The following is a 19,427-nucleotide window of genomic DNA, read 5'->3' on the forward strand; positions in this document are numbered from 1 at the left end:
AGCGGGGGGCAGGCAGGGCAGGGGCGCTCACTGACAGGCGGGGCCCGCGGTGCCGGCGCGGTCGGGGTCGGCTTTTCGCCTGGTTTCTCGCTGCCCGTGCCCGTGCGCCGGGTGCCGCGCGTGAGTTGGCAGGGGTGGGGCCCGCGTGGCAGCGAGACACGCGCCAGGCGTCAACGGGTTCTGTCCGTATCTGGGACGCTCACCGTATGACAAGGGCGGAAAGTATCTCTGTATCTGGCCTTCGTATCTCTACATACAGACATCGTAGTAGTAGACTACTCCCTAGGCGCCCGTCCATTTTCTGCTTTTTCGTTTTTGTAGGCAGTGGCGAATCTAGGATTTGATGTTAGGGTGGTCCAATAAGACAAAAAAATTTTAGATACCACAGTAGCTTAGTAAAATGTCTTACAAACGACTTCAAACTTAGAATTAAGTATGAAACTTGCATCAAATGAAACCTACATGCTTATAATAATAATTCAAATAAGGTTACAATACTATTTCTTGTCGGGTCTACGCTTTCTTATGGCCATAAAAGTCTCCAATACATCATCTTCATTCACTTTCAAGAAAACTTCTCGCTCAATATAGGTGCATAGGATAGCATCCAAAACACTATCACTCAGTCTATTTCTTGACTTGTTCTTCACTGAGTTCATTGCTGAAAATGCTCTTTCAACACTTGCCGTTGCCACCGGTAGAATCAATACCAACTTGAGAAGCAAATATACCAAATCATAAACTTTGTCCCTTTGTGTTTCTACAAGCTTAACCGAGAGGTCAACAAGATTATTTAGGTCTTTGAAGCTATCATCTTTTCTCAAGTCATCAATATAGTTATCAAGTTGCATTTCAAGTCTTTGAAAGGCATTGCTTGGAATATCATCAGGGTAAAATTCAGCAAGCCTAAGTAGCTTGTAGGAATAACAAGATTAATAAGTTGACATTTCAAGTCATGAGCAGGGATTGAAAAGAAGCAAATGAGTGGGCATTGTCTACATACCTTATTGGAATCAAATGAAGCAAATAAGTTGGAAGGATTCAATGCTGCCATACAAGAAAGCAACTCCATATTAACCTCATCAAATCGAGTATCAAGCTCTTGACTAATTTGATCAATAACACCAATATATACTTCTCTTCTAAAATGATCATCATTTGTTTGGTTTGGAACAAACCGTCTTGATCTTCCATAAGGAACATATACATCCTCCATTGCAGGAACATGGATGCCAAATTTATTGCAAAACAAAGTGACTTTTTGGAGGAATGCAGTCCACCCATCAGCCCTCAATTGCTGCATTCTATTCTTTGCCACAGTGACAAGTGAAATTGCATTGAGAATATCTTGGTCTCTTCTTTGCAAACACTCTGACAACTCATTTGTGTATCCAAGAATTGTAAACATCAAGTGTGCACTAAAGACAAAGTCAAATGACTCCAACACCCCAACCATAATGTGTATTTTCGGCCAATCACCCCTCTGTGAATTATCTTCCCCAAGACTTATGAGTACATCACGGATTGTTGGATACAGACAAATAATATTGAGAACCGTTTTGTAATGAGAGCCCCATCGAGTCTCACCAGGCCTAGCTAAACCTTTCTCTTGATTTAACCCCTTTCCAGTTTGTAGTTCACCACATTCAATTGCTTTCAAGATATTTTGGAGATTAATATTTCGAATCATGTCATGACGCTTACTAGAAACCCCAACAATATTCAGCAATAGAGATACTTGATCAAAAAACCACACACAATCATTATTTCCCTTGGCAACAGCAACAAGAACTAACTGGAGTTGATGTGCAAAACAATGAATATAATAAGCTGATGGTGACTCTTTCATATCAATGTTTTCAACCCTTTAATCTCTCCTTTCATGTTACTAGCCCCATCATAGCCTTGACCACGGATTTGAGATAGAGTCAAATGATGTCTAGTAAGTAAAGACTGAATTGCTTCCTTAAGTGATAAAGAAGTAGTATCAGACACATGCACAACTCCAAGAAAGTGTTCACAAGGTCTTGCCGATTTATCAATAAAACGCAAGCAAACAGCTAGTTGTTCTTTGTGTGATACATCACTTGACTCATCAGCTAGAATTGCAAAGTGGTCATCACCAAGTTCTTCAATAATTTTATTTCTAGTTTCTATGGCACAGCATTGAATAATTTGCTTCTGTATATCTGGGCAAGTCAAGGTACAATTACCTGGAGCATTCTTTAAAACATACTTATCCACCTCTTCATTGTTTGATGCAAGCCATTTCAAAAGTTCAAGAAAATTCCCTCTGTTGCTAGACTCTTCAGTTTCATCATGCCCACGAAATGCCAATCCTTGATGCAAAAGAAACTTCAAGCATCTAATTGAATAAGTTAATCTGATCTTGTAAAGCCTTAATTCCTCACTAGTCACCGTCTCCATTACGTTATCAATTTTTGCATTAGGAGTCATGTATAAGTTGTATCTTTCTTGGGCTGCATTGTGTATGCTGTCTACACCACCCACATGTTTAACAAGTGCATCCTCTCTGTTCCAATTTCTCCATCCACCAATAGTAAATGTTTCAGTTCCCTTCCCCTTGCCTTTTTTGTTCTTGAACAGGTAGCATACAAAGCAAAATGCAGCAGTATTCTTGATACTATATTCAAGCCAGTGATAGTGATGTAACCATATAGGATTGAAAGACCTATATCTGGTTCCAATTTTCCTTTTTTTGAATTGATGGGCAAAAGGTTTGAATGGACCTTTAATAATATATGCTCTTCGAACTGCATCTTGATCATTGGTGGGATAACTTAAAATCGGAAGCCTGTTTGCTGGATCTTGTGGAAGGCAATCAGGATCATAAATCGGTGGGGGTGGCGCTAGTCGAGGCGGTGATGGTGGCAGCACTGGTGAGACATCTTCAGGGGCCGGTGGTGGTTGAGGCGGTGATGGTGGCAACACTGGTGAGACATCTTCAGGTGGGACTGCAGCTGCAGGTGAGGAAGGCAATCCAATGTCTTCTTGTTCTTGAGCTAAAATTGAGACAACTGCAGTATTTGGTGAAGCGGCATCATTTTTCTTTGCTTCATGTCTCCGAAAAAGAGACGCAATGTCTCCCTGTTTCATCCTTTTCATGTTTCTACTCTCAAGTCTCAACAATCCTGATAGAAGTTACAAATTGTAATAAGTAATTCTTAATTTTACCATGATTAATTGGCTAATTTCTGATTGAGATACCAATCTACAACTCACGGTCGCAGGGCAGCTGTACAAGAAGAACCAAAATTACCTTGCCTAGTTCCTGTGCTTCCGTGATGCTGATGCAGCAGCGGACTGCTTCCCGTGCTCGGTGCGCTGTAGATCCGGCGCTGCCCGGCACCCGCGTGGCCGGCACGCCGGCGGCCGTCGAGGCGCTGACCGTCGCCCGCCTCCCGCCTCCCGCGGTCTCGCCGGCGCCGCCGGCCGCCCGGCCACCGCAGCAGGCCAGCAGCTCGCCGCCCCGCCCCCAAGGTCTCCCAACTCGGCAACTCCCAATTCCCAAACCCTAGCTGTTGGGACTGCCGGGCGTCGTCGTCTCGTCGCGAGCAGGTCGCGACTCGCGAGGAAGAGGGAGGGTGCTGAACGGGATGTTTGTTGGGCACTTGGGCTGTTTCTTGCACTTGAGATGAAAAAAAAAAATTTGGGCTGTTTCTTAGGGTGGGCCGTGGCCCACCCGGCCCACCCTCTAGATCCGCCCCTGTTTGTAGGGCGTCGCCGCGTTGATGTGTCTCGGTACTCTCTGCTCATTTAATTGCAGAATGAATTGGCCCACAGAAAACGAACAGCCCACAAATACATATAAATCCCGGCCCTCTGCATTCAGTCCACCTAGTTTTTTTTTTCTTGGTAATGACCAGTATACAGCCCGCCGTATTTTATTTCTCCAAAACGGCCGGCCTCTCATTTCTCACCCACTCACCCACGTGTAGGGTCCACACAACTCCAGGCGTTTCCTCTCCCTGTTGCCTTTCTGCACTTCGTCACGCACCTCTGCCTCTCTCTATCTCCATTCTTTTCTCCTCAGCAACTCCGCATCTCGCGCTTGGGGTTTCGCCGGCGGGAGGCGACTCCCGGACAGCGCCGACCGCATGCAGTCGGCAAGGAGGCTGGCACCCGTAGCCATCGCCATCAGCGGCGGCGGCGACGACGGTGGGAAGCGGAGCTCCGCACGGATCTGCCGGCGCACTTGACCCAGCCTCACGCCGCCTCGAGCGCGATGGGCACCGACCGCTTCCCTTCCTGGGCGGGCACATCGGGGAGGATGTGGCAACTCCGGTAGAAGCCTGTGCCCAGCAGGGGCCATCGGTGGCGGAGGCCTCGCGAGTCAGACCCGGGAAGGAGGGGGGCCTGGTGAAAATCTCGCGGCTCTGAGAGTGTCATGGCCGCCCTTCGAGTTCCAGCTGCAGGCAACTTCATCGACGCCGTCGACTCCCTCAGCCATGCGCTCAAGATCAGGTTAGATTCTCCCCCCATAGTCCCAATCCTTCCTCAGACCTAGTTGTCTAAAGCGACCTCACATGTTAGTTGATTGTTTGAGTAAATGATGGTTAGTGTGGTGTAATTCCTCTCGGGATCAACTGTTTTTTTGCATGAACGCTTTCGTAATTCAAGTATCCGCCCTCTAGGATAAATGCTTCTACAGGAAATTGATTAGCAGGAGTGTTGTTTCATTTCCCTTTTTGCGATGAGAGAGACTGAGGGAGGTTGTCACTAATCAGGGATTAGTGAATTTAATTATCGAGCTAGAAGCCATGTGTGCGTGGGTGGGTGTTTTTTTTTAGATCATGGGCCTTGTGTTAGTTGTCTGCAATGCAGTAAACTTGTTTTCACCATGGATTTACGGCCAAATTAATCTTGATAAGTGCTGATTAGCCCAATTTATAGCGTGGGTGTGTTTGAGAGAATTGTGATATCAGTAAGCCTTATATTCTTGATGTTTCTTCTTGCTACAACAAATCAACTATCTATACCACATATCAGAGAAAAATATGATCCTTAAGTAGGCAATAAAATGAATAGAAACTTTAGGAAACAAACATGATCTGTGTGACGTAACTTGCAATGTACCAATTCATCATTCCAATTAGTGTTAACTAGTCTATGTTATTTAAGTTCATCTAGAAATACATTTTCTTTGTTACATCATTTTACCATGCATGTTCACCATCACACGACTGAAACTGGTTGCATGCAAGTTGACATCAGCATTTCAATAAATGTCATGAGGCATTTAAATGCTATCCAGCTAGCATTTTAAATATTCACATGAAGCAATTTATAAAGTTTTGTACTTTTTTGTCAGTTAATTCAAAAACATAGCATCCAATTTTTCCTCTGACCATTAGAAATACAAAGAACTACAACATCTCGAGCAGCAACTTGGTTGTTCCCTGACCATTACATTGACTGTTATATTTCTCGAGGTTAGCCCATGGAATTTTATCTATAGGCAAGTTTATTATTTCAACAAGCAAATTAGCCATCTTAGGTTAGCATTTTTTTTGTTCTACTATAACATTTTTGTATTTGCATGATCATGTTCCGAGAAATTATCTGCTCCCAGGTTAAAGATTCTAGAGGGAGACAAATCTAGACAGTGCACCCTAGTGCAACACACATGGTTTGGCCTCCTTAACTAATGCATTCAACCTATAGGCAAAATTGACGAATAATTTATGTATAATAGTTTAGTATATTTGCTCTTTTTGTTTGAGTATTTTTTGTGTTATGATGATAGGCAGTTTCATGGAATTTGATGCATTTCACTTGCCCTAAGTTGCTTTTTGAGTCTATTATATATCATGTCTTTACGCATAATATATCTTATCAAATAGTACTTACGAATAGTATTATGGTATTAATTAAGCGTACTTGTTTTTCTTTATGGCTTGCTTGCTTTTGGTCAAAGGATAGAAATTTTTAGGTCTACGTGCTTTTGTTCATGCCATTTGACCTTGCCGGTATTCTCTGTAGATGCTAGCAGCTACCGCTTCACTTTGTTTAGAGCAATTGAACAGTCATGAATATCATTCCTTTTTCATTTTTCATTAGGCAATAACTTGGCTCTAAATTATGCAATAATATAGAAGGAATTAGACAATAATGTTGCCCTGCATGATCAGTAATGTGCATCACATCTTGCATGTGCATCAACTCTATGGTTCCAACCAATGTTTTCGGCATGTCATATGTGCAGTCAAAATAATATGACCACTTCCTAGTGTGATTAGTATAAACAATAAGCTATCTATCTCCTCTGATTATTTGGTTTTCTCCCTTTTACACCATGTTTCAGAGTAGCCTTTTTTTCATTGTCATGCACTAGCAAATATGATAAGTATAAGAAATATTCTCATTTATAAACAATGTTATTAGTTAGGCAAAGTAGTGTTATTAGTTAGGCAAAGTAGTGTTATTAGTCTAGCAAAATACTGTTATTAGTTAGGCAAAGTATTGTTCTTCAGTTCAATTTAGAAAATTTTACGCTTTTTCTCGTTAGTACATAAGCATTTTGTCAATATCTGGTATGCAGTTTTGGCAAAACTCCTAAGCATTTTAATTAGGTCGGTTATGTCTTTTTTCAGTCTCGTATATGCCTAATGTTGGTTCTCAATAAAACTGTTCTACATAGGCAATATACTAATTCCCAATAAGAAATTCTATTGTTGTATCTAGGCATAATAATACACTTCATTAAGCAATTTTTTCGCCTGGACAAAATAGACCTCCGTTACAAGTTCAACCTGCTAATTAGTAAGACCTATGTTACTTACATAGTTGCATGTTCTCTCTGATTTTTTTGTTCTTTTTGTCATATAATATTGCAGGTCACCAGATATTGAACATGGGTGCAGATTGGAAGGCATTTTGAGTAATTAGAAGCAAATACAGGCACTTGGTAGTACAAATTGAGTGCGTTTTGCGATTTCTGGTTTACATAGTTCCGTAGTGAAAGTAGTAGACATATACATGTAACTATGTAGGTCTGAAAACTATGTTCTAAGATGCATGATGATGCATGACACTTCTGCATTCATTTTTTTGTCATGGGGGTGATGATGTGTGTTCTGAAGTGCTTGACGATTTTCTATCAATTGCTTGGTGAATATCTTTTTGTTCCACGATGCCTCATGATTAATGAATCCTCAGTATCAATAAGGTAGAAACATGTAGAAGCAAGCAAATTAGGAGGTTCGGTGATGCGACACGATCTGTCAGAAAAATCAGCCATAATCGGTGCTATTTTTTCATATTGTACTAATCGGAATACTTTATTACCAAATATGGAATCTAGTACAATTTGCCTTTCCGCCCTTCCTAATTGAGTACGGCCGTACGTTAGCCAACTCCTTTTTTCTTTTCTGCTTCCATGGCTAGCCCCTCCGCCGGAGTTGAAGTTTGCTCCAACGGCGATGAGGTCGTCCACTACGGAGGCAACGGCGACCAGATCATCCGCTCTGATGGCAATAGTGACGGCGATGAGGTCCGACGGCAACGGCGATGAGGTCATCCGCTCCAACGGCAATAGCAACGGCGACAATGTCCTCCGCTCCGACGGCAACGACGACGAGGTCATCCGCTCCGGTAGCAACGGCGATGAGATCGGCGACAAGATGCTCGTTGTTGAGGATGATGGCAAGCTACCGGTTCGCACGAATGAGGATGAACAGGCAGCGCAAGCTCTCGTCCATCTAGCTTCACTACCCATCGACAGCATGAATTCCTCCCCCTTTTTGCCCTTGTAGCCATATATGTTGCACTGATCTGAGAGACACATCCATAGCCAAAGACACTTGCAACGATAACCCTTCTGGCAAACGGCCTTGCTCTGATCCCTGTAACAGCATGGCGTATACAGCTCGCTTTGTATCATCACTATATTGCTTTCTTTTTCTCGTACTAACTGGACAAGTGCTGTTGCTGCTGTTATCTTGAACAATATCAGGATCAAAGCCACTAGTATCGTCTTCTAAACCTGTACATGAGCAAAAAAGGTGTGAGACAGCATGTAGGAGTATTGAGTAAAATAAAACTAAAATAACAGTACTCCTACCAGGCATTATATTTAGATCAGGTAGAACATCTCTTTGGGCATTTGCACTCAGATTCAGGAAAGGCAAATTCGATGGTACATCTCCATCTGCAGGTGAACAAAAAATGTCTACACCATCCAAAACCAAAAACTCCAATGGATGAAATGTCTACAAAAGGTTCAGAGGCAAACCTGGCATTTGATGTACATCTTGTATGTCCTCTCCTTCAGTGTCCTGGAAGTCATGCTGTTCATCTCCTATAAATTAATTTGACAAACATATTAGCGACAACAAGAAGATACAAACAGAGAAAGACTTCAAAGTATTCGAACCTTCTTCAGGGGCATGAAAATATGGGAGTGTCTCCATGTCAATCGATTGATATATACATATCTGTCAATCACCGGCCTGGACCAGTGATTCTTCATCCACGTTGTACGTATCCTAGCAAGCTTTTGTGTTTCTTTTCTGCTGTTACCGGGTCCGAATGTGACTATTACACAGCCATCAAACAGTCTATTGGGCGCCCTCGCTATTAGACCTGGTAATTTTTGTCCCTGTTGGAGTTCTGCTAAAAATGTTGCATTTGTTATTACCGGCCCAGTACAAGCATTAAGCCCAGTGATTACTATTTTGTATCTTTGTTTTTGTCAACTTGAGTACAAACAAAAGAATAGCAAAATAAACACAAAAAAATAAAAAATTACACCTAAAATTTTTGGGGCAAAATACGAACATACAAGGAGACTACATATATCAGCCACAATTGTTTTATTTTTCTACAACTAAAATACATACAAAAATCGACAAAATAGAACAAATAAAAAGTTGTCTGTGTGTTTTTCTCATCTCGAGTACAAACAAAAAATAGCAAAACAAAAACAATAAATAGAAAAATTACATTTAAAATTTTTGGGTGGCATATGCACATTCAATGAGACTACATAATAGGCAGCAAATTTACCAATTATATGGGTTTGTGTTATTATTTGTTGATACACCAACAGCAAACATTCTGGGCATCTGGTGGCTGACAAGATGGCGTCCATAGATACACCTCCTAAACTGCAGCTGTCACAATCGAAACCCTATAGAAGATATTTAAGAAAAAACTAAGCTAAGATTTGCTACAACTACAACTAACATAATAGAGTTTCCGCAAATGAGATATTCTTCGAGTTAGATTATGAGTTAATCATTTGACCTACCTGAAAGGGGAGCAAGAAACCTTCACAATCTTTGTGTAGAGAGAAATTGACAAAGGCTCTCTACGATGATGTCCACAAATGCCTATCTGTTTATGAGATAACACCAAACAATCAAACCATGATTTCTACGGTAACCAGGCAATGTCCACAAGTCTGAAAACTAACCTTCAAGTAAATATGGCATAATTTGACTTACAGCTAAGAGAAGTCTTGTCAATTAACAATAAAGTTTTGCTAGAGATTATAATACTGCTTATTGACTCCATGCTGCTACTGCCTGGCCTCAAGTTACTGCCATGTGACCTCCTAGTCCTACCACATTCTGCATCATCTTATCCTTAATGAGAAGGTGTAGACTATATCTTTTCAATTCAAAAAAAAAACATTCATAGTAACAAACAGATGTCAATTAAGCAACATGTTGATGTGTTTGAATATATATAGTTTGGTAAGTCCTAAAATAAAAAAGCACATCTATCAATAAACATATTCAATCTCACAAAGCAACACACACACAAAACCTTTTGTGGTATATAATTCAATTCAGGTGAAATGATAAATTACTCGGGTTAAGAGTAATAGTGTATACACTCAAGAAATGGCATGGCAGTTATATTATATTCCTAAAGCAAGACATGCCTTAATAATAATATAATACATATGAAATAACAGCTCAGAACATCGAAAACTAAAACTATAAGGAATCTTAGCTGCCACTTGGGATTTGGATACATGCTTCAAAAGTTCAAAAGTATAAACTACTTGCATGGGTTAAATCATCCGCTACTTCACACACACACACACACACACACACACACACACACACACACACACATGTTTTTTCAAGTGGTAGCTGAATAATAAATAAAAAAATTACAGAATGTGTTATTTCATATACACTACTAGTGAGTTCTTTTTTTTTTTGAGTGGCAGCTAAGCTTCTAAAGAATGGTCTAATAAAGACACATGATACAAGTACTAAAAGAAAAGGCGAGCTCATACATGAAAAAAGAATTGATACTGTAAAAATAAGATTACACTCTATCTTCCATGCAGATTTGTTAAAAGATAAAATAAGATTACACTCTATCTAAGCATAATAAGATGACTCTGGGTGAAAATAATGCAATATTTTGTTAAAACCAACAAATACAAAAAAAAGAAGAAAGTTACTGAATTTACAGCATGATCACAAAAACAATTAGATTTTAAAATACGTGTAGTACAGTCACCTCATTCATGCTATTTTTATTACTTAAGCACAAAGCAAGAGTTCAGAGATGGCTGCAGCGAGCAAGTAATCAAACAATCACTCACACAAGCATGGTTACTGAAGACTAGAGCAGAAACTTCATCCAAAGTCATGGACATGCATAGTTAATACTCATGCGCATTTTCCTTTGTGGCTTTTGTCCTTCATCCTAAACATTTTTTTCTTAATTCAGCAAACCAGATTCGAGTGAACAAGATTCTCCCATCACCTCGATCTCCTCCCAAACCATCAAATCCAGAAAATCACATTTCCTACCATAGGAACTCGCAACCTATGAAGCATCACACACACAGTTCATAGGAAGCAAAATTAACAAGGAAACGGAAGGAGAAGATTCAGTAAAGGGAGGAAATGAGGGGTAAAGTTTTAGGCACTTAACGCCATGGGGAACCCACGCTCGCCCGCCAGGGAGACACGCCGTCACCCCTTGCCGGGAAGCCGCGCCACCACTGCAGTTTTCCTTTGCCAAGGCCACCGCGGATCATGCGCCGACATCCGCGGTCCGCGGATCCACCGCCGTGCAGGGATCTCTCCGTGCCTCACGGAACCCACGTCGTTGCCGCTGCAAAGCCGACGCGGCACTGCTTCCCCCACCTTCAACTCCTTTGCTCATCACGGGTTCTGAGAAATGGGAAATTAGGCTGTCCACAATGGCAAGAGCAAGAGCAAATTTGCTCTTGCCTCGTTTCCCACGCTCTCTCTATCTACAGTGCCAAACAGTACATCTACAGTGCCAAACAGTAGATTTACTCCTCCATTTCCTCCTATCGCTGTGGATGGTGAGGAGATGGAGTAACGGACAGAGGAGGGAGGACCGAGGAAGAGAACGCACGAGGCGAGACAACAATATACAAACCCGAATACCCTCTAAGGAAGTAAACGGATCGCGGAAGCGGACCCGACACACAAGTCGATCTGTTCCCTTCGTCGCCGATCCGACGCCTCTCCATGTTGATTGACAGAAAAACAAAATCTCAATCAATTGATAGGGAGCAAATCTCTAAAAATATATGGGGTTACTCAAATCAAAGAGATCTTCTTGCAGCTCATCCCAGTCAATCGGGTTGTGTAGATTAACCTCTACAGCAGGTAGTCGCTGCACCTCCCTAGCATCCTCTTCAAGCACTGGAACATTAAGATCAAGCCCAACAGCATCTTTATTCAAATCAAAGCCTTGTGGATTCGCCATGGCTTACAAGAATTGGAGAAAGAGGAGGGGAGATGAGAACGTGAGAGCTGGACAGGCTATTTATACACATGTTTTCCATTTACTTTGGCTCAGACGGAAAAGTGTAGATGCAATTCAAAATTTCGGGGCAGAAGACAGATGCGATGAGCGCGGGCAGGGAAAAAATTGACGATGGCGAAAAAGAATTTGGCGGTTGGGCCGACAATGTTTTCTGATGGAAAAAATAGCGCGGGAATTGTTTGCCGTAGTGTTTTGGCAACCGACGGGACGTCATGCAGCAATTACTCTACGGTGCCTATGTTGCAGGTAGCCATGCAGCAATTACTCTACGGTGCCTAAATTTCGCCACGTTTAAAGCCCGTGCGTGCTTTGAGAATCGCTCTTGGTTCTAGTGCTCCGTGGCTGCGCGCCTAAGAAACGAGAACGGAGGGAGTAGTAGTAATGTTTACTTGCTGCTGTTGACAAATTCAATTACTCGATTACTAGTTCCGACTTTTTCAGGTGTTTTTGAGGGTTTTTTTGGTCCGCATTTGCTCTGTGGTTTAAGATACCCCAGAAGGGGATTTGTGTGAGTTTCGATCGCCAGATGTTTTCTTCAAACAAAATTTGAATATGATGAAAAAAAACGTTGAAATCCTGCTGGTTGAGCTCTGCAGTTTGGTGAGCCATGCCTTTTCAGAGCGTGTTTAGTTCGCGAAATTTTTTTAGTTTAGCTACTTTAGCATTTTCATTTTTATTTAATAATTAGTGTCCAATCATGGATTAATTAGGCTAAAAAAATCCATCTCATCATTTACAGCTAAATTATATAATTAGTTGTTTTTTAAAATTATATTTAATGCTCCATGTATCTGTCCAAAAATTCGATGTGACGGAAAATTTTAAAAAATTTCCGGAACTAAACATGGCCTCAGCTCAGATCTTTTTGCCTTTTTGCTAGGAATTTGGTGGGTTTCTGCGACCGGCCAGGTAGGAACTGAAACAGGAACCGGCCACCAAACCGGACACATGTATGGCAACCGGCATTTGCACGCACACATGGCACACCCGCCACACATCTCGTTTTTATTTGTCACGCCAAGTCTGCCCATTGGTTACTCGGATAATGATTGTACAGAGTCTTTTCCAATCAATCTAGCAGGTGTGACTTAATTTTCAACCGTATTTTAATTTTACCTTTGTCAGAACCCGTGTAATTCGTGTAAGCAGACTTTAAAACTTTTAATTTTGATCGCACAAAAGTATTGTATTTAAACAAAAATGCTATCAATATATCTGTTAGGGAAATATCTCCATGTAAATCATTTTTGTAATAAATTTTGCCGACACTGTTTAGGAGGAAAGTAATGGCCAAGTGTTTCTCCTGGGGTATGGGTCGATGTCCGAGCTTGGTGAAAACGGGTAGTGGAAGCACGGTAAATACAACATCCTAGACCCAGAAACCATTCGATGTTCATCTCCACATATCCATATTAGGATATGTTATGCGTCGCCTCACTTATTTTCAGCATCAGCTCTGTGCAAAAAATTTACACCAGAGGGTATTTGGTCACTGACGCCCATAAAGCTGATTGGATATTAACTGTCTGATTTCATATCATGTCAAATTGTAACAATTAACAGAAGTATTCTGCAATATTGCACCCTACAGAAAACAAACTGAAGAAAAAGAATTGCAAAGGAATTGACCACTAAATTTGGGCCCGCCAGATGCCCTGATAACCAGTTTTGGTCATTGGTTCAAACACCGATCCTTAGGTACATACGCATATATGGATTTCATGTATTATATAATCCTTCCAGTCTCCAGATGTAAGTAATTTTAACAGGGTACACCTCCAATTATTGAGGCCCTTACAGTACAGACTAATGAGGTAAAGATGTCTTGGCTGTCTGGAATCATTTACACGCCTATACATTGCAGAGAGAACCAAAAATACTCTGTCAGTGCTTGATCATTACCTACTGTACATCTAAAGACATTGCTATCACATGTTCAATGGACTGTTGTCTTGCAGTTCTTGTCCAACAATGTCCTACATTGCCATTGATGTTGCAGGAAACACCCTGTCCAGAAGGGTGTAGACACCTCCACCAAGTAGAAATGCACCACTGTCGAAAAAATGTTAGTGCAAGAAGTATCCCTAGTAAAGGAAAGAGTATTGGAAGGAGCAATTGATAATGATCTTTACATCAGGTCAGTAGTTTACAAAAAAAGGTTCATATGTCATTTCATGCGTGTTATTTCTTTAGCCAGTCTACTCATATCCAAAGCCCAAGAGTAAATCAAGTTAGCTAGTTTATGACGCAGACTCAGAGTGATTATGCAAGGACAGAGTGTGCAATCTGAAAGTTAGAAAACTTGTTATTAAGACTTCGACTAGAAAGCACAGGATGCTAATGAATATTCAGATCAACAGTTATTTGTTAAGAGAAAACATTCAAATGTCAGCATGAAGTAGGTACCTGATTGGGTTTATCCATGCTGAGTATCTTCGGAATGACAACAAACTCTACATAAGGCAACTAAGTTAATTATGAGGGGCATAAAAGAGAATAAACACATTTGGTCTATTTGTCTAGAGCAGTCTTGAAAGCAATTCAAGGTTCAAATCCTGTTCGAATAGGTAGGGCACCAAGAAATAGACAGCATCCATACCTGTAATGCTCCAGCAAAAGAAGCTGCAATAAGAAGAGGCGCAACATAGCCCGTTGTGTATGTCAACAATAAGCTTCCTCCAATAATGGGGTCCTGACAGAAAGAGGTTGAAGTTATGGTGACAACATATCATTCCGAAAGAGAGAAGCTAGGGGAAGCATATAATACAAAATAAAGTACCGCATGGCAGAATGTGATTTACTAATTTTTTACAGTGTCTTCCATTGTGTTGAAGTTTAAACAACAGTAATAAACTTTTGACTACTGAGACAACTTATGTATCCAATAATACATACTCTTGAAGTGGCAACATATCCCAGAAGGGTAGCAAGAACAGGTGTGCTGCAAGGTGATGCTGCTAATGCAAATGTAAGACCAGCAAGATATGCTTGTACACCTGACATAACATAAAATAAGCGACAAAAGAAAGATATTATTTTTTACTAAAAAACATAATGATACACCGATTAGTATTTTTTCGAAAGGAAATAAACAATGATGTCAGGAGGCATCACTTGAAGGGAGGTTAGCAGCAGCAGCTCGAGGATCAAAATCGCTGAAAAAGGAGGGAAGTTGCAACTCAACTACCTGTTAAGTACACAATAACATGAAATTAAAACATTAAGGCAAAATTTACGTGCTAATAATATAGACACAAGATAAAAAGCATAAATGTCATTTCATTAGATGAACTACCACTGCAATCAGTTTATCCAAACAAACTACCGATATAATGAGAAACCAAGAAACACAGGTATCAAATCTGCTCATAAATGATTTGACTTGAAGGAAAGAACGCATGAAGAAATTTTCCTTGACATGCTCCAGTTTATCCAAATTTTCATTTTGCAGTGATTTACCTCTAGAAGGTTCAGTCCCATGATGATGGCCAATCCAGAAGCAGCCACTGGGAGTCCTTGTCCAACCTGACCATAAGCCTTTCCAGCAAACGAAGCAGCAACACCAAGAATAGCTAAGGTTGTTGCCAGTCCTAATGAAAATGCTACTGAATTTCCGATAACCTAATAGATAGGAAAAGCCATGTCACATACTCACATACCAGTAATTTTATCAAGGGAAGTATCCAGCTGGAAATGTCAACCTTTAATCATTATAGATGCTAGGCGAATAACTCAACTAAGTGCTTTAGTGGAGGTAAGTTTTCGGAAATATGCATCCTAAGTTCCTAACTTCTATGGAATACATAATCACTTGTTCATTCATCTTAAATTACCTCGGTTCGGCCTTTTCCAGAGCCAAATGCACCTAAAAGTTTATGAAGAAAGAACTATGTTAGAGTCATCAGTGACAACTAATTCTGAAGATGAATCTAACAACCATCACAAACGATAACCCCCATATTCACCTATATATCCTAGGGTCAATGGTAGAACGCTGAGTGTACATGGAGACAAACTAGTTACAAGTCCAGCACCGAAAATAACTGCCAAGCTGGAGAGTAATAGTAAAGGTGAGACATAAGAGATGCGAGCATTAGGCAATAGGCAGAAAAATTGAAAATGACGAGGAGGTAGAAATGTCAATAAGAAGTTAACAGAAGTGAAAAGGAACATACCTAGAGAAACTAAGAGCAGATAGCTGATCCTGAACAGCCTCGTTAGCCTGCTGTCCAGCAGAAAACAGCAAACCCCCAAACCAATCTCCAATGCCAAGATCAGCCAGAAGAAGTTCTGATGATCCGTGCTGGTGAAAAGCAAGAAGTTTACAGGGATTAATGCACTATAAATATATCACTATAATGGAAGTTGAAGCTAATGGATGCAAAAAAAAAAGAAGAACAAGAGACATAAATTGACTACATTACAAGTGCGACATGCTACAACTTATGCAATGGATGATAATAATATCTCTTAACAAATTAACCCTGCTGTAATCATAACTTGATACAGGTAATCAGGATCAAACAACTCCTAAATGAACAATAAACAGTGAATATGTAACATATTTGAAGGCACGTGTGATTCTCCTAACCAGAGGATCCAATAGCTCGGCAGCATTAGCGGCCCCAGCGGCAACCAAACTCCCCACTGCAACCCACACATCGCCTTCATGTAAGTCACGGCCATTCCATCGAACGGACTGCAACCAAAGTAAGCATGCCAGGAAGTTGGGAACAGGGAAGCTCAGAGCTACCTGCCACAGACGTCAGCAGCATCGGGCACGGCCGAAGGAGCGAGCGCTTCGCTCCCGCCCCCGATCTGACTCCACGAACCGCTGTATGGGCAAACAGAAACATAAAAAAAAAGATTAGGAAGAGGCGGAATAATCAGATAATCGCGCTCGAGCAAGCGGCGGGCACATACGTACCAGGGGAAGAGAAAGGGCCAGCAGCAGCAGCAGCCGCCGCCGCCGCCGCCGCCTGAGCTGGGAGAGGAGGGCGGCGTGAGCTGCTCGCGGTCACGGGGCAGCGCGCGGCCATGGCGGAGAGCATGGTGGGCGAAGTGGAGAAAGCAACGGCCAGCGACAATGAGATTGGAATTGGTGGATGTGAGTCGCCTAGATATTCCTGGCCCAGTTTATGATGGGCCTTGACGGGCCTGGCCCAAAAACTACGCCCGAAGAAGGCAGCGTATGTGGAGAAAATTAGAATTTTGCCTCTATTCAAAATGAATTTCTCTAGAATGCCATTAAAATTGTAAGTTTTGTAAATGTTATCTTTCACGCTATAATATTATATTGCCATTTCCGCCCATTTGAGCATTACACAAAATCTGCAAGTTATTTTTTACCAGGATGGATGCTTTTGCCCTTGCCTCTATCTCTTCTGGATGGACTCCCGTTAACTCCGGTTTCTCCCGTCCGTGCAGAGGGCGGCGGCCCTGGCCGATCGCGGTGCAGTAGGGGCGGCGCGGCCCCTGCTGATGGTCGTCTGCGGGCGGGGCTCCTCGGCGCGGCAGCCCTGGGCCGCGGTGGCCTCGGGCGGCGGAGGCTGGGGGCGCCGGCCAAGGGGCGCCAGCTCCTGGAGCGGTGGCTGGGGGCGGCAGCTCCGGGGGACGCGTGGCGCACAGCAACGGGACGGGAGGGAGATCTCGACGGGAGGAACGGGAGTCCCGTGACCAGACAAAGAGGAGAGGATAAGAGAGGTAAAGGCAGGGGCAAAATTGTCAAATCAGGTAAAAAAATGGAGCCGTCAAATCATGTAAAAAATGGAGCTGCAGAAATTTGTGAAGTGCTCAAAAATATCAAAATGGCATTATAGCGTGAAGTGCAACATGGTATTGCAGCGAATCCCACGGCTTCAATAGCATTGCAGCAAAAGCGCGACATTCATAGCTCTCCATAATAGCATTGCAGCGAACTCCACAGCTTTGGTAGCATGGCAGCGAAGCCCGCTTCTCGTCGGGGCAAAATTCTAATTTTCTCGGGCACGTTTCAGTCAGATTCGGCGGCTTCCTCTTCCCATCTCTTCTTCTACCTCTGCACACTCGCCGCTTGCCTTCTCCGCTCCTGGCTGTGTCGATATACTTCCGGACACTTGCTGTCCCCGACGAAGGAAGGCGGCCCCAATCTCGTGGCGCGATAGATTCGTAGCCAGCTCGTTGGGAGCTAGTTCGTGGGGGGCGTCCGACTGCGTGCCATTGGGCTGCCTTATCTTGGTGCCGCCGGGGCTCGGGAGCTTTGGCGAATCGTTGAGTTGGGGGTTTGGTCCTCCTCCACCTCCTCTTCCTCCCGATGGGGGGTTGGAATCGGTCGCGGTATGTGAGGAGGCAGCCGGACCGCTCCCGCCGCCCTTCGCACCCACCTCTTCCTCTCATTCCCATGTTCTTCTGATTTGGGTTATATCATCACGTAATCTCTTGTGGAACAGAGATTCGGTGACCTGTTGCTTCAGGCTTTCTCATCTGTCTAGACTGTTCTTGCCATTGCAGTACAATGAAGTAAAAAAATGCTACCTTTACCTGAATATTGGAGATAACAATTCCTGTTGGGGAAATTGGAAAGGGTTAATTGGATATGTGCCATTATAATTATCATAATTCGGAGATATATAATTATTATTCATCATATTGTAGAAGTGCCATTACAATTTTAGATTTTCTGAAGATATGCCACTACTTACCCTTTCAATATATTTATAAAAATATTTTGATCAAAATACCCTTTCCATCGCACGTTGGTCTGCTCCTGCCCCCAAAATTGCCGAGCTCCACCGCACAAAATCCGTGTGCTCCAACTCCACCGATCCTTGATTCCACCCACCAATACGTGCGCCACACACTCCTGTGATCCTGTCCCTCTACAAGCAAATCTCAGCCCCTCCGGACGCCATGGCCACTCCATCACCCTTATCGGGACAGCTCGTGCTGACCAGATCGGCAGCCAGGCACCACTTAGGCCGTGGAGGAGCGGCCAGGCCTGTTGCCACGCGTCGGCGTCGCTACGGCTGCGGCGTCGCCGGCGCGCCCATCCTTGTGGCGCCCGAATTCATGCACAGCGAAGTCACAAAAAAAAAAGAATTCATGCACAGCAAGGTGGAGCTTGGCTGCGGCGAGGAAGTGCACGACCTGCGTGGGCGCGGAGTAGCGCCACCACCCCCCGTGCATCGTCTCTAGCTGCTGCGCATCCGCCATCTTCAGCACGAGCGTCATCCCGTCCACCCTCACCTGCATATCCCGCTCCATCGCCTCCGCGTCCATCCTGCCGCCGCTCGCAAGCGGCGCTGCAGCTGGTTGGTGTAACACCCCAGAGGTTAACTTAAACGTGCTTAACCCTAAACTAATTGGCTTGACTCTCTGCTGCTCGTCGTCGCCGTGGTCAAGTTGGCCACGAACGCCGCCCGCACGTGTTGCGCGCGACGTGTGTCCCGGGCCCATGCCGTGCCCATCCCGCCGCGCCCTTATCCCTTCATCCAGGTGCCTCACTCCCTCCTCTCCTTCCCAGACCACGCCGTCCTCTCTTGCTCGCGCCCGAGCTCCACCATCGGCTGCCATGGCCACCGAGATCCGCTCAGCAGTGAACTCCCACTTCCGGTCATCATCTTCGACAACCAAAGACTAGAATCGACTTTCCTCGA

The 19,427-nt window shown here is 43.1% G+C and overlaps 3 protein-coding genes and 1 long non-coding RNA gene across 8 annotated transcripts; 1 reads left to right on the top strand and 3 right to left on the bottom strand.

Moving 5' to 3' along the window:
• Window positions 1-360: 360 nt before the first annotated feature.
• LOC120677610 lies at window positions 361-3,404 on the bottom strand. The gene is made up of 4 exons (XM_039958763.1): window positions 3,281-3,404; window positions 2,412-3,152; window positions 1,004-1,539; window positions 361-914 (listed from the first exon to the last, which is right to left on the bottom strand). The coding sequence occupies exons 2-4, from the start codon at window positions 3,124-3,126 to the stop codon at window positions 498-500; spliced, it is 1,668 nt and encodes a 555-aa protein (XP_039814697.1). The 5' UTR covers window positions 3,127-3,152; window positions 3,281-3,404; the 3' UTR covers window positions 361-497.
• A 584-nt stretch (window positions 3,405-3,988) lies between these two features.
• On the top strand, window positions 3,989-7,159 carry LOC120677613. The gene is made up of 2 exons (XR_005676378.1): window positions 3,989-4,485; window positions 6,858-7,159. It is a non-coding gene; the product is annotated as an uncharacterized LOC120677613 (long non-coding RNA).
• An 83-nt stretch (window positions 7,160-7,242) lies between these two features.
• LOC120677611 lies at window positions 7,243-11,749 on the bottom strand. 5 transcript variants are annotated; one of them, XR_005676375.1, is made up of 7 exons: window positions 10,753-11,179; window positions 9,272-9,357; window positions 9,028-9,134; window positions 8,396-8,631; window positions 8,255-8,320; window positions 8,084-8,170; window positions 7,243-8,005 (listed from the first exon to the last, which is right to left on the bottom strand). XR_005676375.1 is itself a non-coding variant. In XM_039958765.1 (6 exons), exons 3-6 carry the CDS (start codon window positions 8,430-8,432, stop codon window positions 7,731-7,733), a joined length of 465 nt encoding a protein of 154 aa, XP_039814699.1. In that variant the 5' UTR covers window positions 8,433-8,631; window positions 9,028-9,151; window positions 9,272-10,746; the 3' UTR covers window positions 7,243-7,730. The 5 variants fall into 5 exon arrangements, 2 of the variants coding, with proteins under 2 accessions (XP_039814699.1, XP_039814698.1); XM_039958765.1 differs by lacking the exon at window positions 10,753-11,179 and having other exon boundaries at window positions 9,028-9,151; window positions 9,272-10,746; XR_005676376.1 differs by adding an exon at window positions 11,401-11,749 and having other exon boundaries at window positions 8,396-11,165.
• A 1,719-nt stretch (window positions 11,750-13,468) lies between these two features.
• On the bottom strand, window positions 13,469-17,439 carry LOC120677614 (cytochrome c-type biogenesis ccda-like chloroplastic protein 1). Its single transcript, XM_039958766.1, has 13 exons — window positions 17,269-17,439; window positions 16,721-16,926; window positions 16,547-16,627; window positions 16,385-16,440; window positions 15,969-16,096; window positions 15,759-15,844; window positions 15,627-15,658; window positions 15,253-15,414; window positions 14,908-14,980; window positions 14,689-14,789; window positions 14,393-14,485; window positions 14,200-14,246; window positions 13,469-13,845 (listed from the first exon to the last, which is right to left on the bottom strand). Exons 2-13 carry the CDS (start codon window positions 16,842-16,844, stop codon window positions 13,770-13,772), a joined length of 1,059 nt encoding a protein of 352 aa, XP_039814700.1. The 5' UTR covers window positions 16,845-16,926; window positions 17,269-17,439; the 3' UTR covers window positions 13,469-13,769.
• Between the last annotated feature and the right edge of the window lie 1,988 nt (window positions 17,440-19,427).

Source organism: Panicum virgatum, chromosome 6N (genome assembly GCF_016808335.1).
Source record: "Panicum virgatum strain AP13 chromosome 6N, P.virgatum_v5, whole genome shotgun sequence".
NCBI lineage: Eukaryota > Viridiplantae > Streptophyta > Magnoliopsida > Poales > Poaceae > Panicum > Panicum virgatum.